At 48.9% G+C, this 17,272-nt stretch overlaps 1 protein-coding gene across 1 annotated transcript in view; it reads right to left on the bottom strand.

Annotated features, from left to right (window-relative positions):
- Positions 1–6,676: 6,676 nt before the first annotated feature.
- The window catches only part of LOC146199765 (beta-1,3-galactosyltransferase 1-like), a 59,233-nt gene continuing 48,637 nt past the window's right edge, over positions 6,677–17,272 (bottom strand). Inside the window, exons 2-3 of the mRNA XM_084595245.1 lie at positions 13,301–14,130; positions 6,677–7,299 (exon numbers count right to left, since the gene is read on the bottom strand). Of these exons, the coding sequence (XP_084451371.1) occupies positions 6,816–7,299; positions 13,301–14,130 (1,314 nt within the window). The 3' untranslated portion in view covers positions 6,677–6,815. The remainder of the gene's footprint in view (positions 7,300–13,300; positions 14,131–17,272) is intronic.

Below are 17,272 nucleotides of genomic sequence, written 5' to 3'. Positions count from 1 at the left end.
GCTGCCCTTGGGCTCCCGCACAGCACGTCTACGGAAAGGTTAGTGGTCCTTGGGGTTCACAACATGCTATCGGAGCTGTGCGAGGCATACCTTGTCTCCCAGCTCGGACGACTCACTCGCACGAACTCGGGAAGGTCCATCCTGTACAGACTACACATGTGCGAACAACTTCCAGAGAAGGACGCGAAAACACAGTTACCTACACACATTAGGACAGCTCTATTCATTAAACCCTTGCCCAAGAATATCCACCCCGCGCACCCCGAAGGCCGACGCATGGTGAGGGCTCGCGCCCTACATGCCAAGTACGGCCGACACGTCAATGCAGCATACGTGGACGCGGCGGAATATCGCCACACCCAGAGACAAGCGTTCGCACTGGCCGCTGTGAATGGGAACGGTTCCCCATTGGCGGCCGCATCAATCCCAACCACCTCCTCCGAGACGGCGGAGGAAGCGGCCATTGCCTTAGCTATTGCAAACACGTCCGCAGATATTATATTCAGTGATTCTGAAATAGCCATTCGCAATTTCGCGAGGGGCCGCACCACGTCAACCTCCCTCCGCATCCTCCAAAGCACCCCTGCTCCGGTTAGGGAAATTGAACTAATCTGGGTCCCGGCCCACTCGTCTAATTCGGGGAACGAGGCAGCTCACGTGCAACCCCGAGGTTTCGTCGACCGGGCAGTGAGCGCGCCCTCCGACCCGAATTTCACGAAGGACGGGTTAATTTCTTTTCATGACATTACCCATCACTTCAGGCTGGGAAGGCGCACATATCCGCCTCCCCCCCAAATCTTTAACAAAGGCGCAGGGAGTTACCTGGCGCCGACTACAAACACGCTCTCTCCTAAATCCGGCGGTGCTTGCCCTGATGTACCCAGTCCAGTACAACCCAAACTGCAGTAAATGCGGCGAAAGAGCAACATACGATCACATTCTCTGGAACTGCGCAAATGATCCACCTGCGGTGGAATTAATACAGCAGCTGCCTTCTCCCGAGCAGTGATAAGCCGTGCTGGTCAGCTCGGACCCGAAGATTCAACTACGGGCCATAGAGCGGGCTAATAAGATCGCCGCCAGCCATGGACTAGCGGTCATCTAGTCCGTCTCTCTTTACACCTGCTTGAGCGACGAAATAAATGTTTTCCAATCCGATCCAATTCTCTATTTTCTCTTCTGTGCGCACGAGGCAGTGGAGGTGGCTCAGCTACAGAGCCAGTAGCAGGCCCGTGCATTTTCTTTTCCTTCCTCCTATGCGAATATCATTAATTTGCGACCGTTCCCTGGCTCACTCTGCTCTCTTCCTTTCTTTTCACGTTACATCAGTAATTTAGTTTTACATACCTCGTTGCGTTGTCCTCGGTGAACCTAGGACGCTCGTCCGGGCGAATTAAAGATGTAACGAACGAATCAAGCTACTGAAGAGCACTACTAATTTCAAGGTGTTCGTTTCAATTTATTCGTATTTTATAAATTTCGTTTAAGTGAGTATAGACACCAATTTTCGAAGCGTCAGAAGGAATACGATTTCTTTCCTGGTTATACAGATGCTCCCCAAGCACGCCCAATCTCGCACGTTGCCGCGAAGATATTTCAATTTGATTTTAAAAACAAGCCAGGCAAGTACTGCGTTTTTCAAAACCCACTGACAGCGACATCTCTGTGACGAAAACGTGTACATAGGTAAACAACATGACGTCATCAAACAACTGTTACGTGTAGTCTGCAAAGCAAAGAGCAGTGACGACAGATGGCCGGACTCGATAAAGTTCTACGCTTCTGCTCGCATTTTCTCAATGGGCAATTCCTGGCCCTACGGGGCTCGGACGGTAGGTCAACGCGGCTTGCGGCGGGGGCTAGCCAGCCACCGAATTTGTATCTGTTGTATGCCGTCATTGCACCCGCTACCGCTTAGGTGGTGGACGACGGCTGTTTTTGCGGCGCGCGTCTTTCTCTCCCTGTTCTTTTTCTTTCTTCTCTATTTTCTCTTCTGTCCGCACGAGGCAGTGGACATACCTCAGCTACTGAGCCAGCAGCAGGCCCGTGCATTTTCATTTCCTTATTTCTACAGCCACCACAACAACAACAACTCGATGGCTTCTTCGTTGGTGCGTGAGACTGCCTGCTATACTCGGGCCCCAACAGCATATATGCCTGCACAAGTTCAGGGCTTTCGGCAACGGTGCCTCTGGATGGCGCGCCGGGCACTAACTGCTCCACTCACCGCCTACCCTAGACGTCGCTAGCCCTAGAGGGTTTCGCATCGAAGAGCCAGCGAACGGCGCTTCGTAAAGAGCTAACGGTGTTATAAACGTCGCACTTTAGCGCCGCTTTACTAGCGAGCCCATCTCGTAAAATATTTTCTTGCTTTGCACGACACCTTCAGCAGCGGAGGTAGCAGACGTCAGGACAGCAGCTGTAGGAAGAAAAGGTTCGTTCCTCGCAACAATCCTCGCAATTTAATCGTGATTGATAGTCTTTTGTACAAATAGTTATGTAGGCGAATGAAGAGCGATCCGCGATAGCTAGATTACAGATAGCGGAGGCTATGAATGAGGCCGCTATGACTTGGGAGCCGATCACTGCGGCAACGGCTTTACGCACCCAGATTGCCTTGACTGCGCTAGATGCCGTCACATGCTTGGACGGCGGCACACATACCTGCCGCGTCGGGACCAATCAGCGCGTGAGTAAACGTGAGCACCGGAGCTAACGGGGGAGATTTTTCTACAACGCCAGCTTAGCTCACAGCGCTGGCCAATCGGAATGAGAAAGCAGCACCTTCACGGTAATCAGTTTCCTTGTTCAGCATGTCCTACCAGTTGACATTTCCTGCGTTTCAACCCACCAAGCTTTCGTGTTAGCTGCTCATTCCTGCTTCGTCGCTTTAGTTGCAGGCGAGCAGGTCGGAATCAAAATGCTCGGCAATGCAGTAACCCATGCATCGGGCGAAACAACGTCGCAGTACTAATTATGCTACGCTGAAGCGCTGCTCGACGACGACATTTTCATGCACGTGCGACCGCAAGTAGACAAAAAAGGCGACCCGAATGCGTCATCAGATTCTGTGTTTAGGCGATCACCAACCTTGCCAGTAGAGGGCGCTCGTGTGGCATGCCTCGAGCACGTTGGACTCGCCAGGTGTTTGACTACCTGGCTGCCACCTGTCTCCGCAGGCAGTGGACTAAGCGCGTGCATCAACTGGAAAAGAAGTACGGGTCTTTCCAAAACCGTATCGACACTAACTCCGCAACGAAATTGGCAGCGGAGGTCCGTCGGCGTATCGGGGCAGCAGAGTGTGAAATGTGGCGGGACGCAATGAGCAAAACGACCACGGTCGCGGTGTACAGCCGCCACAAATTAGCGCCCAAACCCGCAAAAGTGTACGATAACAGTGTCCTCTGACCAATCACAGCTCCAAAACGACATTAACGCAATACATGCCTGGTGCGATGACTGGCTAATGTCGCTTAATCCTAATAAATGTAAACTCGTATCTTTTCACCGCCGGCGTAACCCCCAAATTTTCACTTACTCGGTTGCTAACACTCCACTAGAATCGGCATGCTCATACAAGTACTTAGGCGTCACCTTGTGCCAGGATCTCTCCTGGCGCTCACATGTAACGAACATCGTCGCATCAGCTAACCGATCATTAGGCTTTTTGAAACGCCATTTACGGCACGCCCCTCAAAGTATTAAACTTCTCGCCTACCAATCGCTCATCCGACCTAAACTAGAATACGCATCTGCTATCTGGAGCCCGCAACAAGCATATCTCATCAGTTCACTAGAATCTGTCCAAAATCGCGCCACGAGGTTCATTCATTCTTCCTATTCATATGACATCAGTGTATCGTCACTTAAACGGCAATCAGGTTTATCAACTCTTGCCCATCGTCGTCGCATTGCTTCTCTTAATCTGTTCCATAAGTTTTTTTACAGCTCCCTCGGCCAACCACCCTACATCACACCGCCAGCTCGCATATCTCATCGCACCGGCCATCCACTAGTAGTCTCATGCCAGCGCGCCCGCACCGTCACTTTTTCTTCATCATTCTTTCTTCGCACTGCAAAAGACTGGAATGGCCTTCCCCACGATGTTGACGCCATCACCTGCCCATCAAGTTTTGTAAACAGTTTAAATATACACTTCATAAATACCATGTAGGCAATCATATTCAATCTATGTTTGTACTCCCACCCCTTATGTAATACCCCCAATGTGGGGTCTTTAAGGTAATAAAGTGAAGTGAAGTGAAGGGAGTAGCCTCCTATTCGAGGCAAGAGCGGGAGCTTTGCGGACCCTGGTGCACAGAAGCCGGATCGACGCAACTATACACGACACGGCATGCAGAGTGTGTGGTGCGGCGGACGAAAGCGCAGAGCACTTGGTTCTACACTGCCAAGGCCTCCAGCCGACACAACGAGTGGGAGCCAAGTTCTCTAAAGCGCTTGGCTCCTCGCCCCCTCTACCGGGCAGCCGCAGGAGGAGGACGCAGGCGGCAGCTTTGTCAGTGTGGAAGCAGTGGAGATCACCAAGAAGCGCCTAGCCGAGTGGTGGAAGACTGCGCCGCCGATAGCGGGTGTTTGGTGGCAGCTACTGCTTGTGTGTGTGCGTGTTGGTGACCGGTGTGACATATATGCGTATGTGTAACTGCGTAACTCAGTGTATGCGTAACTGTGTAACTCTGGTGTGTGTTTGCACTCTGGCTGGATACTGTGTGAGTGTCCACCCGATTCAAAGGGCATGGCCAAAAGATCATCATTAAAACTCGTATCTTTGACGTCATTGCGCGCTCGTGCCCGGAGAGGTCGAAACTGAAACTGACCCTGATAAATGCACTGGTAATAAATTAATTGAGTTGTGCCGGGGAGTTTTGTGTTGCAGTCCCCCTGTTTTGAACCACTGTGAATCGATTAAAGCAAAAATACCGGAACAGAAAATGTACGTGTCTATACTCCTTTAGGCAGCAAAGCTCAATAAGCGCTACTTCAGAAGTAATAGTTGCTCTTACTTTATGTAAAATATTAATGTCAATTATTACTTTCATTTCAACTCTCATGTCAGTCATTCACACTGCACGTAGCCTAACCATGAAGGCTTTTATTCGTAAGAGAAGTCTTCGTTTCGACATTTTGGCAATAGAAGATTGTTTTGCGGTTTCAACGCTGAGACATGTTTCTCAAGCGCAGCAAAATGAGGTCTATGGCATCACGCACACGCCGTAGCTAGCATGCATTATGAAGTGAGTTGCCCTTAAACGCGCAATCCAAAGTGAAGACGCGCTCAGTTTTAAACATTATTATCACCACCACTTCACTGCCACCTTTTACTGGTCTTGTGCAAATGGAATGAAAAAAAAAAAAGGTCGATTTATTGCCACAGTCAAGTCCAGAAGCATTAGAACACCTCAGTTAATCACATGAGAAGAGGCCTCTACATGCTGTTTCACAAAAACAATGTTGTTCTACAAGGAGTATTTCCGTGGTGCGTGGTGTGGCTGTATTAACACACGCAGAAAAATGCACTCAGTTTAGCGCTGTGCGTATGTTGCACATGGTTTTGACGAAAGCTGCGGAAATTTGCTTAAATAGTTCAGAAAGTCAATTTGTGTTTTCTGTTTGTACACTCCATCGGCACGCCCCGCCGAGGTGGCGCCGTGGTTACGGCGCTCGACTACTTTTCCCAAGGATGCGGGATCGAATCGCGGTCTGGGCGGCCGCTTTTCGTTGGAGGTGAAAAGCAAGATGTCTGTGTGCTGTTCGATGTCAGCGAACGTTAAAGAACCCCTGGTGGTCGAAATGTGCTGAGTCCTCCCCTACGGCGTTTCTCATAGCCTGAGTCGCTTTGGGATGTTAAACCCCATATTCTACCCTACCAACCACTCTCGGCACCTTCAGAACCGCCGTCACTTTTTAGTTGGTGTCTCATGCACGTTTGTACAAAGGTACATACTCCATGCACAGCTGCACAGTTGCATACAGGAAAAAGTTACAGTGATAAATAAACAAGTAAAATAACAAACAAAAAATGATCATACACAAGAGAGCACTACTTTATCCGTACATGCGAAATAATGCCAGAACTGTTCTTCAGAGCCATGATGCACGTGAGACGTAATACTGCGCTTATTGGGCAAAGGTGAACCATAGTGAGTAATTTAGTCACCAGGATTCACGCGCGTCAGGAAGACTACGCGCTGAGAAGGCGCGTAGTCTAAAGTGATAGTGAAAATGAACGAAACAGGTAAAGGAGTGGCAGGGATGCTAACCAGAGCAGGTAGGCCGCCTGCACTGTCTTGGAAGGATACAGAGATAAATAGACGAAAACAGGAGAAGAAGAAAAGGCTACGCATTAATCGCGTCCATGTCGATACGCATAGTCTAAAAATGACGTGAAAGCCTAATACGTGCATGGTAGCGGTATCTCCTTCGCCGCGATATAAGCATATGACAGCTCTTCAGTCCATTTGGTTGCCGTCTTGATAGCAAGGCAACTAATGACCACTGTAGCGTTTTAACAGCATACTCTCACCTACGAGGCAAGCTCAGAACAGGAATGAGCATGCGTTAAGGCACTTTCTAAACTTCGCCCACTTTCCTCAGAAATGATGTTGACGTCCGGCACACCGGGGAACTTTTTCGCATTGTGCTGAGAATGGGTCTGCTTTCACGCGCGGTGAAGACTTTGCGAAAATACGGTGCTGCCTCACGTCCTTGTTGTTCTGCCTGGACCAATAATCACGAAAGGAACTTCAACCATAGGGGCCGCACTTCCCCTAATGCATCCTTTAGTTCGCACCCAGGAACTAACTGCATTTGCCAGCCTTCATGTCCCGCCAGAGTCGAGTGGTCTCTGCTGCAGTCAACTCGTGCTGCGCCAGGACTCCGGCATACGAGCAAGGCGTGGTGGCTTTCCTCTTTCGGTGGTTGAAGAACTTGGCCACGCCCTCTAAGACGACCGCTTCCGGCCCTCGCGTCTTCTCACGGCACATGCCTGTCACGTAGACGTCTTCGAAAGGGAACATGGGCGTTACCTGCGCGGCCGCGTACAGTGGTTTCACGGCGTCACGTGTCACCACATACGCGAAGCCGCTCACAAAATCTGGCAGACGCGCCTTGGCGAACAGTTGGGGTGAGGTGAACCACTTGCTGCCTTTGTTGCGGTTGGGCCGGAAGCCCTTCATGAGATAGCCGTAAATAGCTGTCCGACGTCGAGTAGGTCTCGCCGCGAGGTAGTCCTGTAGCGCGGCGAGGTTGACGAAAGCGTCGTCGTCTGCCTTCACCAGGTACCTGTGAAAGAAGGCCGAACTATGAGTATCAGAATTTATATGGCCAAAAATGCATCTTTTGGAATTTGAAGGAACATGAAAAAGAACTTGGGGAAAAGAAACGCATGGCACTGATGAGGGTAAAGCACAAATTCCCATGTGTCTTGGCCCCTAAATCACTTCCACGTTCCACGCAAAAACCAACTAGCCCAATTCAAACTTCATTTAAAGGAATTCCTGGGGCGTAAGTAAGCTTCTATGTTCATCTCCCTGAAGGAAAACATAATCGATGGATACTGAGTTCGATTCCGAATTTAAACGTTCTGCCTATGTTGGCAGCTCTAGCCAATTCGGCTATGATATATGCTCGCGTGACGTCACGCAAACCGCCAGCCAACCAGAGCCCGCTCATTCCACCTACCTACTGTCGAGCTGGCAAAGGTTAGGATCATCTGAGAGTACAGGCCCGGCTTTTATACTGTAATAGAGCTCGCTTTCGCCCGTCATGTAATAAAATACATGACAGGCGACTTAGGCTGTTAAGGCCTTAGGCCATATGTCAGTTAGGTGCGCTGGTGCATAATGTTCAATTGAGTTTATGATCATACATGCTGATGAACATTAGCATGCTAATTCATCGCATAATGGGAAATGCTACTGTTCGCAGCTATAACGCCCCACCAATTTAACCAAGCCATACAATGTACTTACATGGCTTAGAAGTAGCGTCTCTTACGCTGGACACAGAGGTTGCGTGGGGATCGATTCTCATGCGAAAAATACGGACCAAGTTGGTAGCCCCTTTCACTTCGGCCATGAAATAAGCATTTCCGTGATGTCAGAAAAACAGCTGGGACTATCGCACGGGAATAGCTGCTTAGCTGAACGAACTGAGTCTTCAGGCAGCACGCAGATGCTGAATGGGAAAGTGAACCAAGCAGTGCTAATAAACTAAACAAATTCGAAAAACTTATGCTTTGTCTTAAATGTCATAACACGACATGGCGTAATTGACTCCCGTCTCCGTTTGCGGATCCTCGTTTGAGTACAGCCGCCCTGATTTTTAACAATATAGCGCGAGCGTCGACCAAACTGCTGCTCAGCGCCTTGTAACGGCGATAAGCGTGCAACACGGCGAGAGTTCGCGCACGCGCACGAAGAGAGAGCGTCTTCTGCTACGCTGTTCGGATCACAAAGACACACGCCCTGTCACAATATCTGTTTGCGACGTTCCACATTCTTGCACATGCACGAACTCTCGCCGTGTTGCACGCTTATCGCCGTTATAAGGCGCTGACCAGCAGTTTGGTCGATGCTCGCGCTATATTGTTAAAAATCAGGGCGGCTGTACGTTACTTTTCTTCTCGCTTAGTCACCAATCCGTTAACTTCTTCATCTATTTTCTCACGCACTCATGTGAAAGCGATGGCATTATGTGAAAGACCATCGGGCATAGATATAAAAGCATCGCATTAAGGCACACGAATGTACTATAGGCGTCAAATGAAACGCGAACGACGGAGCACGCGGAAAAGGGTCCAGCTGAGGGCAGACTTCCTGCTCCAGTGGCACAAATAGGAAGTGAACGTAAGAGAAATCAGAAACAAAACAGTCGCATACCAGAAGAACGTCCCTATCTCTGATAACAGCTGGAAGAATGCCTCAGCTGGACTTTTTCTCGGTGTTCTGCTGTTCTCATTTCACTTGATGCCGATGGTACGTGTTTGTCTAACGTGGGAATAAAAGGAACCGCTTGGTTCGATTCTCATTCACCCTACCACCTCAAGGGATGTTCTCGAGTTGGCACCGCCTCCCTACTTGATGAAGAGGTGATTCGGTAGAGTTAGGCATAATTGCGCACCTAATATTTTACTCTCTTAATTTCCATATAGCACGCGAGGTCTCCAAAACGCCTACTTTAAAGATAAAAGGATAAAACAATTCGTCCCAAATGACCGCTTTAAAGAGGAATCTTGCGTCAGGATTCCATCTGTCGAAATCGTACGGTCAAGAGGGGACTTCAATCCTTTCTCCGACTTTTCTGAGACTCTTACGGGCGGTAGAAATTCTAGCGGGAAGGATCTAATTTTGGGGGCCTTTTCGTCACTTGGAGAACATGCCGCAGAAGACCGGTTATTTTTCGCCTTACTTTAGTAATTTTGAAAACTTTGTTCAGTACAAGTTTTTTTTTCGCCAAAGGCATGTCATTTTGACGGGCTTTTCGGGCTTAGGGTGCAGGAGGCAAAAACGGTCTTTGTTACTGCCCTCTTTAAGACGTGTAATAGGCTACGGTAGCTTCTTCGTAAAGGAATGTAATTCTGGCCGGGGATTTAGGCTCGGAGGTTTTCTCAGTGGACATTCTTTTGTTTCGATGCAGTTGGCTGGTGGTCACGGCATGGCCACGTTTGCGGCATCTTCTGTTAACCCGCGCTCTTTCCGGAATAGCTGCATCAAACCTCGCTCACACTGGGGAATTTTCTTGTTGTGAACTAGCTTCGTGGCCATGTTTGTGTGCACGTAATTCTCACCGCAGTCCTGCCATGTTTCAGCAGCGGATCCATCAGCCAGGTTCTCCGATTCACGGCGGTCATTGCTTACGCCTTCGCGGGTATGTCCTGCTCTTCGAGCCGCCGCAACAAGACGGTACACTGGGGTACAGCCTTCTAGAATACTGTAACTGTGGAGCTGACATTATCAGCCGGTATTCGTCCCATGGAGTTTTTAGCTCGAACGTTAGCGTGTCTGCACCCCTAGCAAAGTTACACCAAGTGACCCTCTGTACCTCGTATTGTTTCCTCGCTGCTCGGCGTATATCGAGCGTTCCCAGCAGTAATCCTTTTTAAGTGAAAGCTTTATTAGGCTAGCTGCGGTGCATTTCGCGTACGCCGCAGTCTGACCTTCAGCTAACCTCCACTATACGTGGCAGCTGTGGTAAATGCGAAGCGCCGCCTTGGCCCGAGCTAGCGTGCTCGTGCATGAGCGCGGACAGATGATTCCATAAGTGGTATAGGCAGGATGGATGATTGCGTTCTTTGATTTCGCCACAGCAGCTATGGCGTTACTCATCTGCTGCCGCCAACACCGAGGTAACCGCGCGCTCGCCTCTGCATTGTTCATGTTATAACCATAAGTCACTCAACCGCAGCTACGCTGGAGCCGTGGCGTTCGCTATGTCTGGTAGTCCCCGCTACCTCTTAGCCGATGCCAATGGATCGCAACCACTCGATAGTTTGGTGACAACGGTCGTCTTGGAACATCCGGGCGAGACGCCTCGTGAATTGTCTGCGTCTCAGAGGTTGCGGAGACGACAGGCCGAACTCGATCATCCAGTGAATGTAGCTCGCAGAGAGTCTGCCGCACAGAGACGAAGAGAAGCAGGTCGAGCGAAACGTGCCGCCGTTGTCGCTTTGGTTACTTACATTTAGCAGACTCAAACCTTTGCTAATATTTTATAAGGCGGTGGAACTAAGATTATGTCAGAATACGCTCCTTTTTTCGCTTGCATGGGTACGGCAGGGTTTGCTTCTTTTATCAAGTCTGTACAGAAGCTCGTCGGAAGATAACTGATTCGCCTTGCTTATTTCTCTTTTTTCGGAGAGAGGAGGAAAAGCATTTTCCCCACACATTTTGTATCCATTTTCTTTCCTTCTGTTATTGCGATAGCATTACTACGCCAAGTCTCGGCGGCCCGTCGCGTATTCCCGGGAAGGGCCATGTTTAAATTAACAGCCGCGAAGAAGACGGAGACTAAGAAGAAGACGAAGAAAACTAAGACGAGGAAAAAGAAGAAGAACGCTCGGTCACCGGCAGCTAATGCTTTCAGTCCACATTCGGTTGAGCAGCATGGAACCCTTCTAATTTATATGTGGGCTGGTAGCTTACGCTCTTGCGTCATACTTTTAAAGGATGAGCTGAAGTGTCCCCAACGCTGTAGCACCTTACACTGATAGGGCGTGAAAGGGGAATAATGTAGCAGGCAAAAGAAGCGTCCACCGTTGCTCTCGCAATTCAACTAGGATTAACCAGAGTTGAAACACAACTAACTTTTTCACTTTCTGCTGCCTGGCTAACACATTATTATTACATCGAAATGCTACAATACCCGATTACAGCGTTTCGACGATGGCGTAATATCTCAATAACGTGGTCCGAGAAAGGTTAAGTTAACCTGAGAATGTTAAAGTATTTAACTTGGCGTGCCAGTGGCTATTAAATTGAATAGCTGCTGATGTTTCCATGTTTCTCACGCTTGTCACGTAAATCCGAAATCACTGCCAAAAATGTACTGTTTAAAACACAACAAAATTCAGTCGCGGAGATCAAGAACCACAGTAAGAAAGATGGAATGGTTTAATTAATTGTTTCAATGCAGACACACCTAAAAAAGCTGATGCCTACCCTTCAATAAATTTAATGTCTATCTCAGCACCACAGAAAATGAAAATAAATCAAACAATGTTTAAAGCTCATAAATTTCGCTTCAAGAGATGTGATAGCGTCCGCACTCACTGCCTCATTTCTAATGCTCGTACTGCGGCATCCCATCTTCGCTACAACCGTCTAGATGCCTCACACCGAACTTTCTTCTTAGCCAGAATCCTCGGCATTCGCCTTACGAAGTCTCTGCGGTAGTTGAGCACCACTATCACAAAAAGACACGTTCTTTAACGAGAGCGCCACACTATTACACGCATCTGGTACATTGTCAGGCGACAATACCGTACTATTTCCAGCCACATTGTTGGAGGCAGTGTTATACAGACAGTTACAGACAGGGTCCCTGCTTACCCCGGTGCTAGCTAAGCACATGTGTCCGAGTGTGCACGCGAGCGACATGTGTAGACTATGCGCGAAGGAGAGAGCCACCGCGGCTCACATCCTTTGGGACTGTAGAGTAAATCCGCGCGAAGCCAGCGAGAAGACGACGATCCCGCCGCAGCTAGAGGCTGCAACGAGGAGCTGTGATCAAGAGACACAACTCAAGGCCGTCCAGCAGGTCTCGGCAGCTCTAGAGAGGCAGCGACCGAGCGAAACCGAGGAGAGGGGGGGCAGCACCCCCAAGAAGGGGGCGGCGGCCCTCTCGAACCCGCGGAAGTAGCGAGGGACGTAACAAGACCTCAAGGAGCACAACGCACGAGACTGACGTAGTGGCCGCGTCGCGGTAAAAGCTTGTCCTCCCTGCGTGGAGGGAGCCTAACCGATTCTGCAGGCATTTTAAATAAAAGTTGTTCTCTCTCTCTCTCTCTTGTTCTATCACGCGTTTCCAAAGACAGCGACACAAGCACGAGATTATTCCTCCCCACCAGCTGATTTCATTCACTAGTCATCACTCACTACTCAGTAATCTAACAACAAATAATAGCATAAACAACTAAATCAATCAACAAACACTACATACGTCATGTACACTTAATTCAAGGCGTCCATCATTTTGCGGTACATGTTTCGACACATCCTTGAAGTAGGTTTATGTACTTGAAGTAGAAGCGTAGATTGTGCTGGCGCCATCTATCATGGCAAACACGTGGGAAGTCAGTTCCAGCGGCCGCCACATGGCGGCTTCACGTATATGTTTGCTCTAGTTTGCTCCGGCAGATGTCTCACGCTTAATTGAAAGCTCCCTCTAAACTCGTGTACGGCACGGATTTTCGGCACGACGAGCGCAGTACGCTTCAAGTAACACGTAAATGGCAAAATAAAGGCTTATATAACGAGGACATCAACAGACCATATGGTTTCACTTGAGCTCAGAAGCCGTTCTTCACAGGTAAGCGCCTGTGTTTATTTTATTGCCACTAGCTCTGGCTCCTCTCTCTCACGCACACACACACGAGCACAAAGGCTACTAAGGTTACAGTTGTATGGGCTAAAGCGTAAGCCATTGGTCTGATTATGTAGTTTTTCTCTGAACTCTACACATCCATGAAAGACAAAGTGAATCAAATACTGCCCCTCCTTCCACTAGCGTACCGAAACATCAAGAGTATAGCACCGGCCTCCGTCATTGATTTGGACGCACCTACCTGTAACCAGAGCAATGCTGATGCGCCCAGCGCAGTGCCGTGACTGTTGACAACGATAGATTGTAGTAGGAGTCCGTAAAATTGGACCGCACTAGGTCGTGATAGCGACTGGTTTCATCGCCCGCCTTACGCTCGAGCACTGGGTCCGAGCTTGTGCCCAACACAAACCCAAGGCGACACAACGGGGTGCCCGCCGAGCCCTTTCGGCCGCACACGGAGCCCCAAGTATCTCTGATTAGTGCCCGCCTCTGGAAGTTCTTGACAGCTGACTGGACGAGCACCAGAAAATAGATTGGCTGGCTGCCGTTGTTGACGCACAACTTCGGGTTGACTGTGAAGCTATACTTGGAGGGGTCATAAGGAGGCATCCACTTCGGCCTAGGCAGCGATGCCTTATTTCTCTTGTTGGCGGCCTTGTCCTTGGGAACGTATTTTTGCACAGCACGACGCCTGATGCTTTCTTCGATGAGGATAGCGGCCTGCTTGTTCTCTTTCGCTCTCTGGGCGATGATGCTGAAGGCGGCTTGAGAGGTACGCCTTCGTTTCTCGATCTCGTCTTTCGCGATGTCGGCGATTTTCCTGGCGGCAGTGCTGGGTCTCGGTGCCACGTAAGCGGCCTCGGAAGCCGCGAAGGTTAGCAGCACAGCTTGTTGCTTGCTTAGATACACGGGCGGACCGACGAAGCTCGCGGCAACGGAACGCTTGTGAACGTGGGCGAGGTAGAGCCGGTAGGAGGTGCGCAGGAGATCAGGAACTTGCACTAGCGCGACGAAAGCGGCCAGCGAGAGGGCCAGGCCCAAGCAGGACTTGGTGGCATAGCGTAGACGCACCTATTGGAAAGGAAGAGAAGAGAAAAATTTACAATCAGCCGTTGGCCAAGCGTTGGGTCCGATGGGAACTCTTACGGGGCATTTAAATTGATCCCATGCTGGCCTCGCATATCCCGTAAACAAGGTGCCCGCAAACCTAATCATGTAATTTATCTTGAATTATATTTGAAATTTAGGCGTGAAGCCATGGACTAAGCGAGCTAAACGTCTGCGAAATTTTTGATACCTGGGATATATAGTAAGAGCAGAGGGGTCCATGCGGCAGTTTGCTGGTACCCAAGAAGAGCAATCAGTGAGGCTTTCAAAATTTTTAGCTGCTGACTAGGATCATTAAGAAGACGTTTTCAATAACGCTTTTCGGAACCGCATGCAAAGAATTTTAAGGCTGGTGCTACAGTCATCAATCAAACTAAATGAAGAGTGGTGCAAGAATAACAGGTGAAAGAGCGTAAGACACCTCCGTCATGTTATGCTTGGTCAGCGTGCCAAAACAGGTTCGGGGTCCATTATCTTGATACATCTTACGTGGAGACTGTAATATAAGTCTGGAGTGTTAACCATTCTCTTAACTTCTAATTCAGCCTCCAATCAGGGACCTATGCTTGCTGACAATACACAAGGTAATTTCAGCGTCACATTACCAGACGTTACCACGTTAATACATTACGTCACATTACCAGAGCGTCACATTACCAGACAGACGTTTTCACCAACTTGGAATGCAAAAACATGCCAGCAAGAGGTCTTGACAATTAAAAAAGTTAAACTGTCAAAGGAGAATTTTATTGAAGCTGATGATGCCGTGCTCTTTGAAAACATTTTTGGCCTTGAACACAAACCTAATTACATTGGCGATTCGATCGCTATCCACATTCGCTTAATTTCAAAGGTCTAGTTTGATTATTAGCCTTTTATTCAGGAAATACTGCAAGATCATTAGAATTAGGTTTTTATACTCATCATTAACTACCTCTTAGGATGAAAACATTTGCTGGAAAACATTCTCCGCATTAAGGCTGCGCCTCCCCACTCAGTTTAGCATTTCATACTGCACTAAATCGTTGCGTTACTGCGCCATTCAGCACTACACCACACTGATTCTTTCTTGACAGCAAGTATAGGCAGCCGCAGAATCGCTTCACAGATACTGTGAATCAGAGACTATGAAACCAAGGTGTCGAGAGCGCGCAAGTGACTATACGAGATGAACCTCTGAATCAGCTTCGGCGACTGGGTGAAGTTGTTTCTCAGTGACTGATCTGCTTCACTGCGTGCCATCCTAACTGTTCAAGGCTGCGACGAACGTATAACGTGATTCGTGACATGCGCCCGAAGAGGTTCGTACGATGCACGATGCAAGACATGTAGCTCCAACCAGATGTGTTTCCCATATTCGCCCAGCTCTCCGCTTCATGCCAATGCGGATCGATCGACCACGATGGCGTCATGCTTTCTTTACTAGTCACTACTAACGCCACGCATGCAGGAAATATGCATTGTAAATACGACAGGCCACGAAGCACCAGTGCAACACTGAGGGATGATGGAGCGTGGATATTTGCAACCTTAGGCAGTCTGAGAATATACGTCATCACGTATGTCAGGGGAAGCTCTGAAAGCAAACCGCGCTACGGAAAACGCAGTCGATTTCTGTTAATTAGGCGCAATGAACAGATGCGGACATGAGTAAATGGTCAGCGCTGTTGCTTTCTAAGTTTAAGCACACTAATGCTAGCATCAGTACGGAGTCATTCTGTGTCCGTGATGGGAAGCACCAGAAACCACCACCACTGTACACAAGCCATACCTGCAAATTCTCTTCAGGCAATGCTTTATGAAGGCTAGAAGCGCATTAGCGTGCTGTCCGCACATGCAAGATGCTCTGCTTGCTCGTGTTGGTACACTTGCTTGCAAACTTACAAGCAGGGATAAGATAGGGCATCGGCTTATCATTTAATTTTTTTTTATTTTTATCCGGGATTGTTGTACAAAAGGGGCGCTAAACTATAACTGCACAAACCTAGTGGCCGAACTTTAGTGGGTTTGGGCTGATGAATGAGCAGAGGTTTCTTAAATGTGCCTGGGACACATATTTCCCATAGGAGGGAGAAAAACTATTTGATTTCCGGCAGGGTTTAACGCGACCGGGCCTAGGTCTCCCACGTGGGAACGTCGAGATCTTGTCGCTTCGCCACCATGAGGGCCTGCTGGACGGCCCAGAGTTGGTCGTTGAGAGTATTAAAACAATTTATATGGAGAGAAAGGCAGCAACACACACACACACACACACACACACACACACACACACACACACACACACACACACACACACACACACACACACACACACACACACACACACACACACACACACACACACACACACACACACACACACACACACACACACACACACACACACACACACACACACACACACACACACACACACACACACACACACACACACACACACACACACACACACACACACACACACACACACACACACACACACACACACACACACACACACACACACACACACACACACACACACACACACACACACACACACACACACACACACACACACACACACACACACACACACACACACACACACACACACACACACACACACACACACACACACACACACACACACACACACACACACACACACACACACACACACACACACACACACACACACACACACACACACACACACACACACACACACACACACACACACACACACACACACACACACACACACACACACACACACACACACACACACACACACACACACACACACACACACACACACACACACACACACACACACACACACACACACACACACACACACACACACACACACACACACACACACACACACACACACACACACACACACACACACACACACACACACACACACACACACACACACACACACACACACACACACACACACACACACACACACACACACGCACGCACGCACGCACGCACGCACGCACACACACACACACACACACACACACACACACACCAATAATATGTTTATTTTGTATATAATCTTCATGCGTGTACCACCCCTTATGTTTATTTTGTATATAATCTTCATACA

The sequence above is a fragment of the Amblyomma maculatum genome, chromosome 2 (genome assembly GCF_055883805.1).
Source record: "Amblyomma maculatum isolate TAMU_Amacu chromosome 2, ASM5588380v1, whole genome shotgun sequence".
NCBI lineage: Eukaryota > Metazoa > Arthropoda > Arachnida > Ixodida > Ixodidae > Amblyomma > Amblyomma maculatum.
This window is presented reverse-complemented; position numbering and strand designations above follow the sequence as displayed.